General features: G+C 37.2%; 1 protein-coding gene across 1 annotated transcript in view; it reads left to right on the forward strand.

The window, feature by feature from the left end:
• The window catches only part of LOC113060801 (ral GTPase-activating protein subunit alpha-1-like), a 34,367-nt gene that overhangs the window by 413 nt on the left and 21,458 nt on the right, over positions 1-12,496 (forward strand). The window contains 11 exon segments of the mRNA XM_026230002.1: positions 4,228-4,338; positions 6,600-6,649; positions 7,231-7,288; positions 8,328-8,371; positions 8,642-8,825; positions 9,590-9,705; positions 10,007-10,030; positions 10,032-10,146; positions 10,292-10,500; positions 11,669-11,914; positions 12,278-12,448. Of these exon segments, the coding sequence (XP_026085787.1) occupies positions 4,228-4,338; positions 6,600-6,649; positions 7,231-7,288; positions 8,328-8,371; positions 8,642-8,825; positions 9,590-9,705; positions 10,007-10,030; positions 10,032-10,146; positions 10,292-10,500; positions 11,669-11,914; positions 12,278-12,448 (1,328 nt within the window).

Raw genomic sequence — 12,496 nt, forward strand, 5'->3', positions numbered from 1 at the left:
AAACAGGAGAATGAAGGCACCACCAGCAAAAACCTGTGTTTTTTGTTTTAAAACATGTGACAGTCATTGACAATTTGACTGCAAATTGGGAATTTGAGGCAAAATCTAAGTATATATTTCTATAAAATCATGGCTCAAATGATCGAGGAATTGCAGAGAGTATGACAGTTTCACTCTTTAGTTTTAATCAGTAAGCCATGTGCATTTAGGCATTGTGTAAATTGGAAACAATTATATTTGCTCTTTTCAACACATTTGCCAAAACGTGCAATTTAAATCTGGTGTGAAAAAAAAAATAATAATTCTCATTTGAGATTCAAGCAAAAACTATTTATGAAAAACTGTAAATGCAGTTGTCTCTCAATTCCCTCAAGAAGTGTCAAGTTCATGGCCTGTCATTCATAATGCAATGAAGGAAAAGGATGCTTCTTGGCCGCTGGAGATTAGTTCATGTTTTGGGTGGGGAAGAGCAAAGATATGGTTCTTCAGGACTGGGTGGGACATCACAAAATAACACAAGGAGCACTTCCTTTGGGAGTTTTCAAGGAAGTCAGAGAAGGAGTCCATCTCAGGCCGGCTGCCTCAGATTCCTGAGTTGTTTAGCTTTAAAACTGCACCGACTTCCTGAATGTTGGACATGAGGATGATTCATGATGTAACGGGGCAGATTCTTCAGTGTACAATCAGTGTCTGTGGTCAAAGAGTCTATTTGAGATGTTGACCTGCCCTGGAGTCCTTACTGTCCAATCACGATCCCGTTTCCTGAATTGCTTTCTGTGGTGTTATCTGGTTTCCTGGTGCCATTGTGTTACGCTGATGATTGTAAAAACTATGTGATGTTTGCATGAATGGCAAGGAAACTGCCTCCATCACACAGTTAAAAGGATTGTTGAAAAGTCTTTGTGTCTGTGATTGTTTCATAGTGTAACATCAATGATATGCATTTATTTTGTCATGTGACTAATTATTTTTAAGGTGTTTTCCAAAAGAAGAGGCGAGTAAAAACAATGGGTATTTCGAAGGATTGCATTATTGCCTGTCTATATTGTACTGTTTGCATGGCAGAAAATCTGTGTTTTTAGTCAGCTACATTTTTCAAAATATATTTTTTGGGGAAAGGGGTCAGAAAAACTATGGTTTGCATTACTTATTCATTTTGGCTAAATTAAAGTAACGAGCTGAATATCCACTACAGTTAAAAAGTTTGACCTTAGTAAGATTTACAATTTTTTTTTTTTTTAAGAAGTCTTGTTGAAAGAAGTCATAACTTCTTTAGAAATAAGTTATGTTCACAGAGGCTGTAATTTTTTAATAAAATGCAGTAAAAGCAATAATATGATGATATATATGAAATCATATGTACTGTGTGTGTGTGTGTATAGACACATTTTATGATGTTTGGTAAATTTTGGTGTTTCTCTATATAAATGATATGCTCAGTATTCAGATATGAAAAACCATTCATTTCACACATCCACTTATTGTGGCCTAGATCAGACCCTGTGCACAACAGCTTTTGTGCACTGGGGGACCCGAGGAAGTGAAGTGTAGCCTAAATAAACGGATGGGTGTGTTTGCAGAGAAATGGCTCTGATAGGAAACTGACTGTTTGAGAGTTGGTTTAAGAACTACCTGTTGTTTGAATGCTTTAGTGGGACTGTTTGAACTGTGTGAACTTGTGAATATAATATGTTTTTAGTTCAGACTGTAATCTGATGAAGTTCTGCATCTCTACGTTAGCCTTTCTGTGCAATCAATCTGCATCTTTAGCCTGCTGGGCTTGAGAATCGCTGATGTGAACAACAGTCTTATTTTATGTGAAGTCAATCATTACATGGGCTCTCAACCGAATGCTGTACACTCAATAACTTGTGAAGAACCAGAGATTGATTGATTGCTGATATGAAATGACTGCATCCCTTTTACTACTGCACATACTTAAAGTTAGAGATTTGAACCAATTAAAAATGTGCATGTATTTTTTCCTATATCTTTGTAGTATGGATATTAAAGGGGTCATATAATGCTTTTTTAAAGATCATAATTTTGTGTATTTGGTGTAACAGAATATGTTGACATGCTCCTCTCCTAGGTTCACAAAACGGTCGTCCATAAAATGTGTTACTGTTCTGTTGTAAGTAATCTTAAAGATTCCTAAATGCATCTACTTTCGAAAGCCAAATAAAGTGCTTTTCCTTTCTTCTAGATACACACAGCATCTCCCTGACATGGCTGCTTTAACACTAACTGTGGTTACTGAAACCACACTTTCTTTCTTTGCGTGAACATTTGGGTGGCATTACGCAAATATTTCCACATAGTGACATAGACATGTGGGGGCGTGTTTGAACGAGCCGTTTTAGGGGTGCGTGGCCGAGTCTGAACTTTGATAAAGAATATCTCTTTGGATTTGAGTCTTTAGTTTTTGCAGCTTCACAGATCTTCTTCATGCACCAAGGGCTTGTAACACTCCAAAGAGAAGGAAAAAGAGAAAGGAAAAATTTTAATCGCATGATATGACCCCTTTAAATGTATCTCATTATAAAGAGGTAAGCAATTGAAATTATGACTTTGCATGTTTGATGATTTAAAAAATATATATATCTTAGACTCATATAATTTTTTTTACCTTGGTTAGAAAGTGTCTACCCTAGCAACCCCTCAGAATACCTTAGTGACCACATGGCAATATCCTGACATCAGAAGGATTGTATTTAGTTCTGGTTTTAAGATGCACTCTAATACATTGTGCATTCTTTGAGATTGACAGTTTGGGAGTGTCTGTTGCATCGTTCTTTTCATGGTGTTCAGTTCATCTTTAAATATGAGGGCCATTATCTTCAAGTGTTTCTAATACACCGTCAGACACTTGTCCTCGCTGCTGTAATCTATTTTACATCACAGATATTTCCGACAGCCAGTGTAGCATCATCCGTTGGTCTGTTCTCTCTAATGTTGTGTAGTTTCAGCCAAAATTCCCGTCCTTCTGTATGTTCTCAAAGGTTTTTGAAATACACCACAATCTGAAAAATTCGTAGAGCTCTAGTTCACTACTACACTGTTAGTCATTGTCAGATTGAATAAGACATGGACAATCTGAGGATTTGTGTAACTGAGTTCCCAAATAGTTCAAAGTATAAATAAATAAAGGTTCAAGTTGTTCATAAATAATAATAACTATTGATGTTAATATATTACTAATAATGTATATTTAGAAATAATATATTTTATTATAGCATTATTATTTTTGACGTCCCTATATAACTTTATTGTAGTCAGTTACTATTAAATTGTAAGTCAAAAATAAGCAGTACATAAATTATATTTTGTTTTATTTGCACATCACTAATAATGCCTTATAAAATCATTTGCTTTCTTTCTTGTATATTTCTCATAGGTTTCTCTTCTTTCTTTCTGTTTTCTTTGTATTCTCTTTATAAAAGCATTCCTCTTTCTGTGGGTTGAAGGCAAGAATGGATCACTTTGAAAAGTTTAGTGTAAACTTGTGCACATCTGTAGTATGCCCAGAGTGACTTGCTGAACAAGTATGACTTCTCCACTGCTTATGCTGTCTCAGTAATGATAGAATAGACCCTTGGTCTGAATATTTTTCAGTGTTTATCTGGACCAGGTCTCTCTGTTGGCTCTGGTGTTCATGACGGCTCACATCCCTATTAATAGACTGTAGCGGGCACTTGACTGAGATTGACTGAATTAAAAAAATTACAAATAAAATGTTAATAATTTGCCTTAATCTTATGAAAGTATAGAAGCCACTTAATTTATTTTAAAACAAAATGTTGATTCTGGATCACACTTAATTTTTTTTTTTTCTCACAGTGACACGCCTAATATTTTTCTCACACAGTATTAATCGGTCATCATGCGTGAAAATATGTAGCTGTCTTTTACATTTATTGAATGGGGTTCATTGCAATGAGATTTCCATATTTGGGTCTCCTTGGTAAACTGCTGAATTAAAAGACAAAACTTCTCGAGGAGGGTTTGTCAGTGCTGACTGTTAGCATACTAAATTGTTAGCACAATACAATTCTTCCCCAGAAGTTGCATCTCAATTAGTCTTTTCTAGTTGAAACACCACAAAATAGAAAGTTATTCAGTTTTTAATTGTACAATTCTACAGAAGGGATTTCAGAAAAATAAAAAAACTGCTAAAATGACTAGTTGATTCACTGTTTTTTTTTTTTTTTGCTCTTGTTTTTGTAGAAAATGCAGAGCCTGCTGAACTCAAACACCTCTTCGAGCAGAATTACTCCCACATCTACTATGTGTTCTTTGAAAACTTCGTCACCATCGAGGTTAACCTGAAACAGAAAGGTAAGACCAGCAGCGCTTCATTTGATCTCTTTCCCACTGTCTCATGAGAATGTTCTCTGAACTGTTGTTTGGTAGTTTAATGTTTTTCAGGTTTTGATTGCGTTGTTTTTCAGCTGGCCTACTCATTGTGTGCTCTCAGCAAACACACAGTCAGAAGTTACTGTGTTAATGAGCAAGTTTCCATGAAATGGCTTAGGACGAAAATTAGCCAGCCCCCAGTTAGCAATGTCTGTTGACTCCGGCTCATTATAGTGCACAGAGAGCGCAGCCAGTGTCTCGGAACACTGCACAGTTGCTCATTGAGTATTCAGAGAGCTGCTCACGCCCTTTGACCTCTCATTTGATGTCTTAACATTTCGTCTTGTTCTTCTGCAACTACGGTTCATATTGTTGTCCTTGCTCTGTACATGCAGTTGTTCCAGGTTTTTCCCCTCTTGTGCTTTCTTTTACTTAATTAAATTTTTTAGGTAGTTTGCCTTCATTTTACGGGACACTCAAATGTGGGCAGGAAATAAAGTGTGAGAGAGGTGAAATGGGATTTGGACATGATCAGTTTACTTAATATGCATTCTTGTCTTACTCTTTGTGTCAATAAAAACAGATATATTATTGTTCAGGTAGCTGGCTAGAAACATTGACGGTTTAGGTTTAACTAACTTGTTCAGCAAGACTTTTTTTTTTTTTTTTTTTTCATACTGTTGTACCACCATTAGAGTAGCTGACCTGAAAGGGAAAAATGACAGTAGGAGGACATAGATTGCACTGACAACATTTGCACTGCATTATGAATGAATTAGTGGTGCTTGTGAAGCGAAGCATCACTGTTACTATATCTCACTTGTCTTTTATGATTATAGATTCTGGACAAACTTCAGCACGTAACTCGTACCGCGTTTGTCACAGACCCATGAAAAAGGCATAAAATAATGTGGCTTATTGAGGAGTGGTTTGCTATGACATCAGGCAATCAGGCGTACGATCTTCGCACAGGGGTGAAAAATCCCTTAGGCTTTGCATTGCGGCCAAATTTAATGGGTCATGGTACAGGGCAAGGATTTCGTAGAAACATGTGACTCTCTGCATTTGAAGAGACTGTCAAGCTGTGCAAGAACATACTTCCCAGTGGGGAATACGTTGTACCCCTGGGGTGCAAGAGCCCCCCAAAGTCGCCCAATAGATGTGATATAGTGAAGGAACTAAGCATATGTTTTTTTTCCCTCTATTGTGGATCAAAATGTCAAAGAGACATGGGGGTGGGAGCATTTTACTCAGACAACCAATCAGTCTTTCAGGATCACTGTGAAGTTATCAAGCCATGCCCTAGCAACTATTTAGAGTACCCTAGCAACTGATCCCCTAGTCTTCCATTATAAAAGTACCAGATGGGTATCTATGGATCACAGTGTCATGGGGGTGGACTCAGAGAGACTTAAATTCACTGCTTCCTAGTGAATTTAGAGACATGGGGGTTCATTTATATCATTCATACTGGTATGCAGCCTTTGAGTGTCATCATTGTTAGCTGCCTAGCCACTCCCTAACAACCAAACAGAGTACCCTAGCAACCATTTAGCAAGACCTATATGTCTGCATCAGGACATAGTGTAGACAAGGGGTTTTGGCTCATTTAATTCATGTCAAGCACACAGGACTTCCAACATGCTACACATGCTAGCAGTGGTTAACTTTGAATGGTTACAGAGTTAACCTCTGAGTTAAAACTGCAAATCCAAATTGTTAAAAGGTGATGAAAGACCCTAGTAACTGCTCAGTGACGAGTTTTGCCACCGCTCACATTTTATTCAGAAAATGTAGATCTCTAGTTTCTGATGCAATTCTGAATTCAACGACAAGTGAACAAGCTTCTGTATCTAGAAGCACCCGTGTTCATGTTCAGTCATAGTAGGTTTTCTTCCGGATTGTGATTAGATATTAAAATCAAAAGGATTATTGAAAGATAAAAACTTGTAAGACGAGATCTTGGTTCTATCCATTGATTATTGATTGAATGGAGGCAGATCTGAAGTGCGGTATATGTCATTTCACCAGAGGATCTATTTACTGTATGACATTTTGATTAAAATTAAATTACAAAAAGATTGTTTTGAGCTGCTGGTCTGGATGCCACATGTTGAGTGTCCCATGTTTCCAGCACAGATACGTAATCCTTGTTTGTTGAGCTATTAATAGCAGCCCTGTGGGTTTCTGTTATCCTTGGTGACATTCAGTATGTTTTGTGTTCGTTTTTATTTTCCCTACAGGTCACAAATCACAACGAGAAGAGCTTGATTCTATTCTTTTTATATTTGAGGTAAGAAATATAGATAAACACTTGTTTAATTAGCTCAGTCTCATCAGCTTTGGTTTCTTTGTGACATTTTCACCTGTGTAAACTTTCATTCACATACTCCCATCTGGCGCAGTATGAATGAGGCATCAGTGTCATCAGTAATGACATCACTGATAATAGAGATTGACATGCAACTGACAGATAATTGTAAGTCCCTCAAACAGAAAACAGTTCTTTTCCACGCCCTAAATGCTGCTAAATGAGTTACGCTGTAGCTTTTTCTCACCTGCTATGTCCCTATGGGCTGGTTGTAATGGTGAAGGCAGGAGACACTTTAGATGCCCCATCATGATGAGACAGGCATGATGTCTATGTGTAGGAGAGCTATTGCAACATTCCAGCCTGTTACAATGTCACGAGGAAGCCTAGTAATGCGTGTTTGCACAAATCTGTTCATCTGTTTTGAAATGTAAAAATGTGCTACACTCACCACATTTTTCAATCTCTTGTTACATTCATTGAGTTGTTTAAATGCTAGTACTAACATGAATATATATATATATATATATATATATAGTCAAATCCATGTGCTTACCTTGCAGAAAATCCTACAGCTGTTGCCAGAGCGAATACAAGGAAGATGGCAGTTCCACAGCATAGGTGAACATTTCGACTTTTTTTATTTATTTATTTATTTATTTTTTAACGCTGCTATTTAAAAGTTAGGGGTACATACGATTTTTGAAAGAAATTGTGCTCGCCAAGGCTGCATTTGTTTGTTTGAAAATACAGTAGAAACAGTAACATTGTGAAATATTTTTACTATTTAAAACAACCGTTTTCTAAATAAATATATATTAAAATGTAATTTATTTCTGTATTGCAAAGCTGAATTTTCAGCATCATTACTCCAGTCTTCAGTATCACATGATCCTTCAGAAATCATTCTAATATGCAGATTTGCCACTCAGTATTTTTTTTTTAATCATACATTTTTCAAACGGTTGTGCTGCTTATTATATTGGTGGAAATGTTTTTCTTTATTCTTTGATAAATAGAAAGTTCAGAAGAACAGCATTAATTTGAAATAGAAGTCTTTTGTAACATTATAATCGTCTTTACTGTCACTTTTGTCAATTTAATACCTCCTTGCTAAAGTAAAAATTCTTCCTGACCCCAGACTTTTGAACAGTAGTGTAAATGGAATGTGGTTTTGGACTAATGAGCTTTCTCCAAGAAACTAAGTCGCATCAATAGTTAGGGCAGATAACGCAAATTAACATGGACGAGATCTGATGTATCGAGTGATACTTTGCGCCTGGTTGCGGTGGTCTCTCTTTTTCCTCTGCTTTGAAGTCTTTTAGCAGAAGGATACACAGACCACCAAGATAAACACAGAGAATGCCAAGGACCTGGGGCCCAGAAACACCCAGATCTGACCGAGAACTCTGACATTACAGTCCTTCATCAGTGAGATAAACCAATATATGCCAATAACAAAACCATGAAGGACTTTCAGACTTATTTTATTTTGCTCTTTTCTCAATAAACCCACATTCCATACAAACAAATAAACACCATTGACTAAAAATACGCAAAAAGACCAGAGCAAACATGTTTTCCAGAATTATCTAGAAAGCCAGCTCATTTGGAAATTATGAATTTGTACCTCACGTTAAACTACTGTATTGCTTCATAGGTCTCATTCTGAAGAAACTGCTACACACTGGAAACTCCCTAAAGGTATTAAATGTAAAACAAAAAAATGCTTTACATCATATAAAAAGCCAAAATCTCAATAGACATTGTCATTGTGTGAGCAGTTGTTTATTTTGAAAGAAATTTAAGGAAATATTTATCAATCCTTATTATTTCTTAAATGGTTTTGACTTATTTCTTCAGTGTATATTTATTCAGTTCATGTTATATAGGGTTATTTTTCTGCTGACATAAGGTTGAGATGGCTGTAAAAATCATTTAAACCAATAATGTGGTTGTATTTGTGGTGTATAGATCCGGAGGGAAGGGGTGCGTCTCTTCCTTCTGTGGATGCAGGCTCTGCAGCACAACGCTCTGAGAGAGCAGCTCTGGATCTTCGCCTGTGTAATCCCAGGATTCCCTGCACCACAGTCTGAGCTAGGCCCTCGAACCCTGGATAATCTGATCAGCCCTCCCCTTAACCTTCAGGAGCGTGAAGGTTCGCTGTCTCTCACAAATTGCGTCCCTATCAGATAATAAAATAATATAATCTTAAGTTCAAAATCTTTCAAAGAGCTTTTGTTACACTTTTGTAGTATTTTTATTTTGTCTCTAAAGGTTGTTTTGAATGTTTTTTAAGGGTTCTCTCACCAAAATAGTCATAATTTAATTGTAATTTTCCATCCTCTCTCTTACATTTAAAATTAAACAGGATTTTTTTTTTTTTTTTTTTTTTTTATAGTATGCTCATGGCAGTTTAATTTTTTTATTATTTGTATACTATTAAAGTGTTTATTCATATTTTAAATTATTTGGTTTCATTTCAAATTTAGCTTTGTAATCTATTCTATTTTGTATTATTTCTATTCTATTTAGCTTTAATTTATTTTTATTTTAGTGCTAAATCCAACTTGCTTCTGTAAGTTGCCATTGCAACATTTCTAATAGTCATTTCTATTTTTAACAAATATTTTAATTTAATTTTACTTTTGTGTTAATTGATATCACACTAATGATTTTTAATAGTTTTAGTTTATAAATAACAACACTGGCTCTTGGTTATGATATCAGAACCACAGCTAATTCTGAATTGCTCTGTTCTGCAGCTTAGTTTCAATAAATGTTTTGTGTGCACTGTGCAGGGAGATTTATGATGATTATCTCTGCATAGTTAACTAAATTCTTAACCTCTAAATATAAATGTAAAAAAAATGTTTTACATGCAAAATACCCTTTACAACATATTTTTGTCCATTGCTGCAGCTCAAGTGACTCCAGAGGAGATCAGTCCCCTGGTGCCACCCCAGTCAGGAGATAAATCCCAGGAAGATCTCACTGGCTACTTCCTTGAGGCTCTACTTAAATACATGGTAAACCAGGTACTCCCCCCTCCTACTAACACTGCTTATGCTAACATGGCTGGCGCAGACCCAACTCTAAAGCTGCGGAAACCAAACTTACATGCCACTGACCCCAGATCTGCATGCATTTGATGCAGCGGTATGTTTCCCTTGCGCTGTAACGGCTGCTCTGCTTTACACCCTCCCCAACATAAACAACAGCACCACTCACTGCCTGCCTCCACCAACCCCACTGTCCTCCACATAACACAAACAAGCTGTTCTCTCCCAGCGGCTGTGTATGTGCTCAGCTTGCCATGTGTTTTCTGTCTCCTTACAGGCCAAAAGTCTAGAGTGGAAAATGCAAGGAGAACCACGAGAAGGGGTTCTCCTTCCTATTCGCCAATTTCAAAAAATATTACCTGGCCCATATCTTCCCCAACTTCTCCAAGGAGACCAGTTTGTACAATCCTATTCTGGGTAAGAGTTAACGATCATGCCATCCTTTTTTATGTCGAAGCAAACCTATTTTTTTTCCTGCTGTTTTTGAGGAACTATTTCACCAGTTATAATTGCTCATGATGATAAGTTATCTAATTAGGATTTGTGTCCTGTTTTATAATAGAGGTTCCATCTTTGAGACCAAAGCCTTACTACATAGTTGTAAAAAGAGACCCAGAGACCAATGAAGCCCTGTACTGCACTAAAGAGAACTTCCTCAATGCCAGAGTCATATTTATCCGCTGGCTGGTCTCCTTCTGGCTGGAGCCGCGGTCAAACACAGGAACACACATCCCTGGCATGGAAGGTGAAAACGTGCCAAAGAACATCCAGGTAAAAATACACAGATGTATGACACAGAAATGGTTGTAAAGCACTTTTAGGGTTGGCATGACTCTGACTTTTTAAAGGGATAGTTCACTCAAAAATTTAAATTCTGTTATAATTTACTCACCCTCATTTCCAAAACTGTGTTTGTTCTAGCATGTGGCACATGTGCACAACACAAGAATGAGATTCTGTGTATACCATATGCAGCCGATCTTATACCTTGGACCAAATTGGTTGGTTAATATGAATTAATTTAATGGTGCCTATATGACATTTTTTGTCTTTGGTAAGTGTTTTTTTTTTTTTGGCAACCGGGACTTTTAGTTGAAACCTTTCGGTTTTTTTATGTAAAATATCTTTATATATTTTTCTATATTTTTGTTTCAAAGGTGAACTGGAATCTTAAGGTTTTGAAACTATATGAGTAAATGATGACAGAATTTCCCTTTAAGTTCTGGACCGGTAACCGAACGGTTAAAGTCTTAAAGGGGTAGTTCACCCAAAAGTTTTAATTTGATATATCTGCTTTGTATATCTGCTTACCCAAGGACTTCCAAGATGTAGGCGACTTTGTTTCTTCAATAGAACACAAGCCAAGATTTTTTACTCAAACTGTTGCAGTCTATCACTCTTATAATGTAAGTTGATGGGAATCACGGCAAAAAAAAAAAAAAAACATACACAAATTAATCCTTGTGGCTCGTGACAAGACACAAAACAATCGGTCTATGCAATGAATTGGACAGTATTTGTATTGTTTTTTACATCATGCAAGTTTGGACATTGTGTGAATCAGAAGTAAAAAACTATACAAATACTGTTCAGCTTCTTGCACAGACAGATTGTTTTTTGTCTTGTCACATCAGTGTGTTGTCACGAGCCACTAGGTTTAATTTGGTTTTGTGTATGTTTTTTTGGTATTGTTTTATTGTATGTTTTAGCCGTGATTCCCATCCACTTACATTATAAGAGTGATAGACTGCAGCGGTTTGGGTTACAAATTTTGGTTTGTGTTCTACTGAAGAAACAAAGTTGCCTACATCATGGAAGCCATGGGGGGAAAACATCAAATTTTCATTTTTGGGTGAACTACCCCTTTAAGCTAGACATTGTCTCACTGCTTTCATTCAACATTTGTATGCACATTTTTGCAATGTTGCTGCTGTTTCAGAGAGCGGCGGCAGGCCTGGCCGCCCGAGGGGAGGATGGCGGCCTGAGACCAGATGGTCTGGATGGGGGTGGGAGTGGTGAGCCGGAGCAGTCGCACTCCAACACCAGCACCCTGACGGAGAGAGAGCCCAGCTCCTCCAGCCTCTGCAGCATGGACGAAGAACACCTCACAGACATTGAGGTGGTGCGCAGAGTCCTTTGCTCCTCCAGAACCAATGTCAACTTTATCACTGAAATCTTTCGACAGGTAATTCTATCATGAGGAACAGAAAGACTTCAGTACATCTAAATATCAATGAAAAAGGAAGTCTGGCTCATTTTTGAAGAAGTTGTGATAAGAGAGGTTGATTGTTCTGATCAGGGGCTTCTTTGTCCTAGTGTGATTACAGTTCACAAAGAGGAACTGCTATGTGTGAGAAATGTTAAATATCAGTAGCGATTGTTATAACCCTTATTCTGAAGATCTCCTGTTCAAAATGGTGCACATGATGTGTACAAAAGACTTTATTTTGATGTGTGGAAAGATGTCCAGCTATGTATCTCTTTAGTCACTGATACTTCTGTACACTGATTCTTGTCTGTGGATATAAAAGTGTAATATATTTTGCAGGCGTTCCTGCTGCCCATGTGTGAGGCCGCAGCCATGCGTAAGGTGGTGCGGGTGTATCAAGAGTGGATCTCTCAGCAGGATAAGCCTGTGTTTATGAGAGAACCAGAGGAAGACCAATTCACAGGCCAGCCGGACTCCACCCACGAGCAGAGAACTGATAAAGAGGAGGAGGTAGGTGTCTCTAAAGTTGACAACAGAGGAATGCAAAAGCAGCTATTA

Source organism: Carassius auratus, chromosome 42 (genome assembly GCF_003368295.1).
Source record: "Carassius auratus strain Wakin chromosome 42, ASM336829v1, whole genome shotgun sequence".
Taxonomy (NCBI): Eukaryota; Metazoa; Chordata; class Actinopteri; order Cypriniformes; family Cyprinidae; genus Carassius; species Carassius auratus.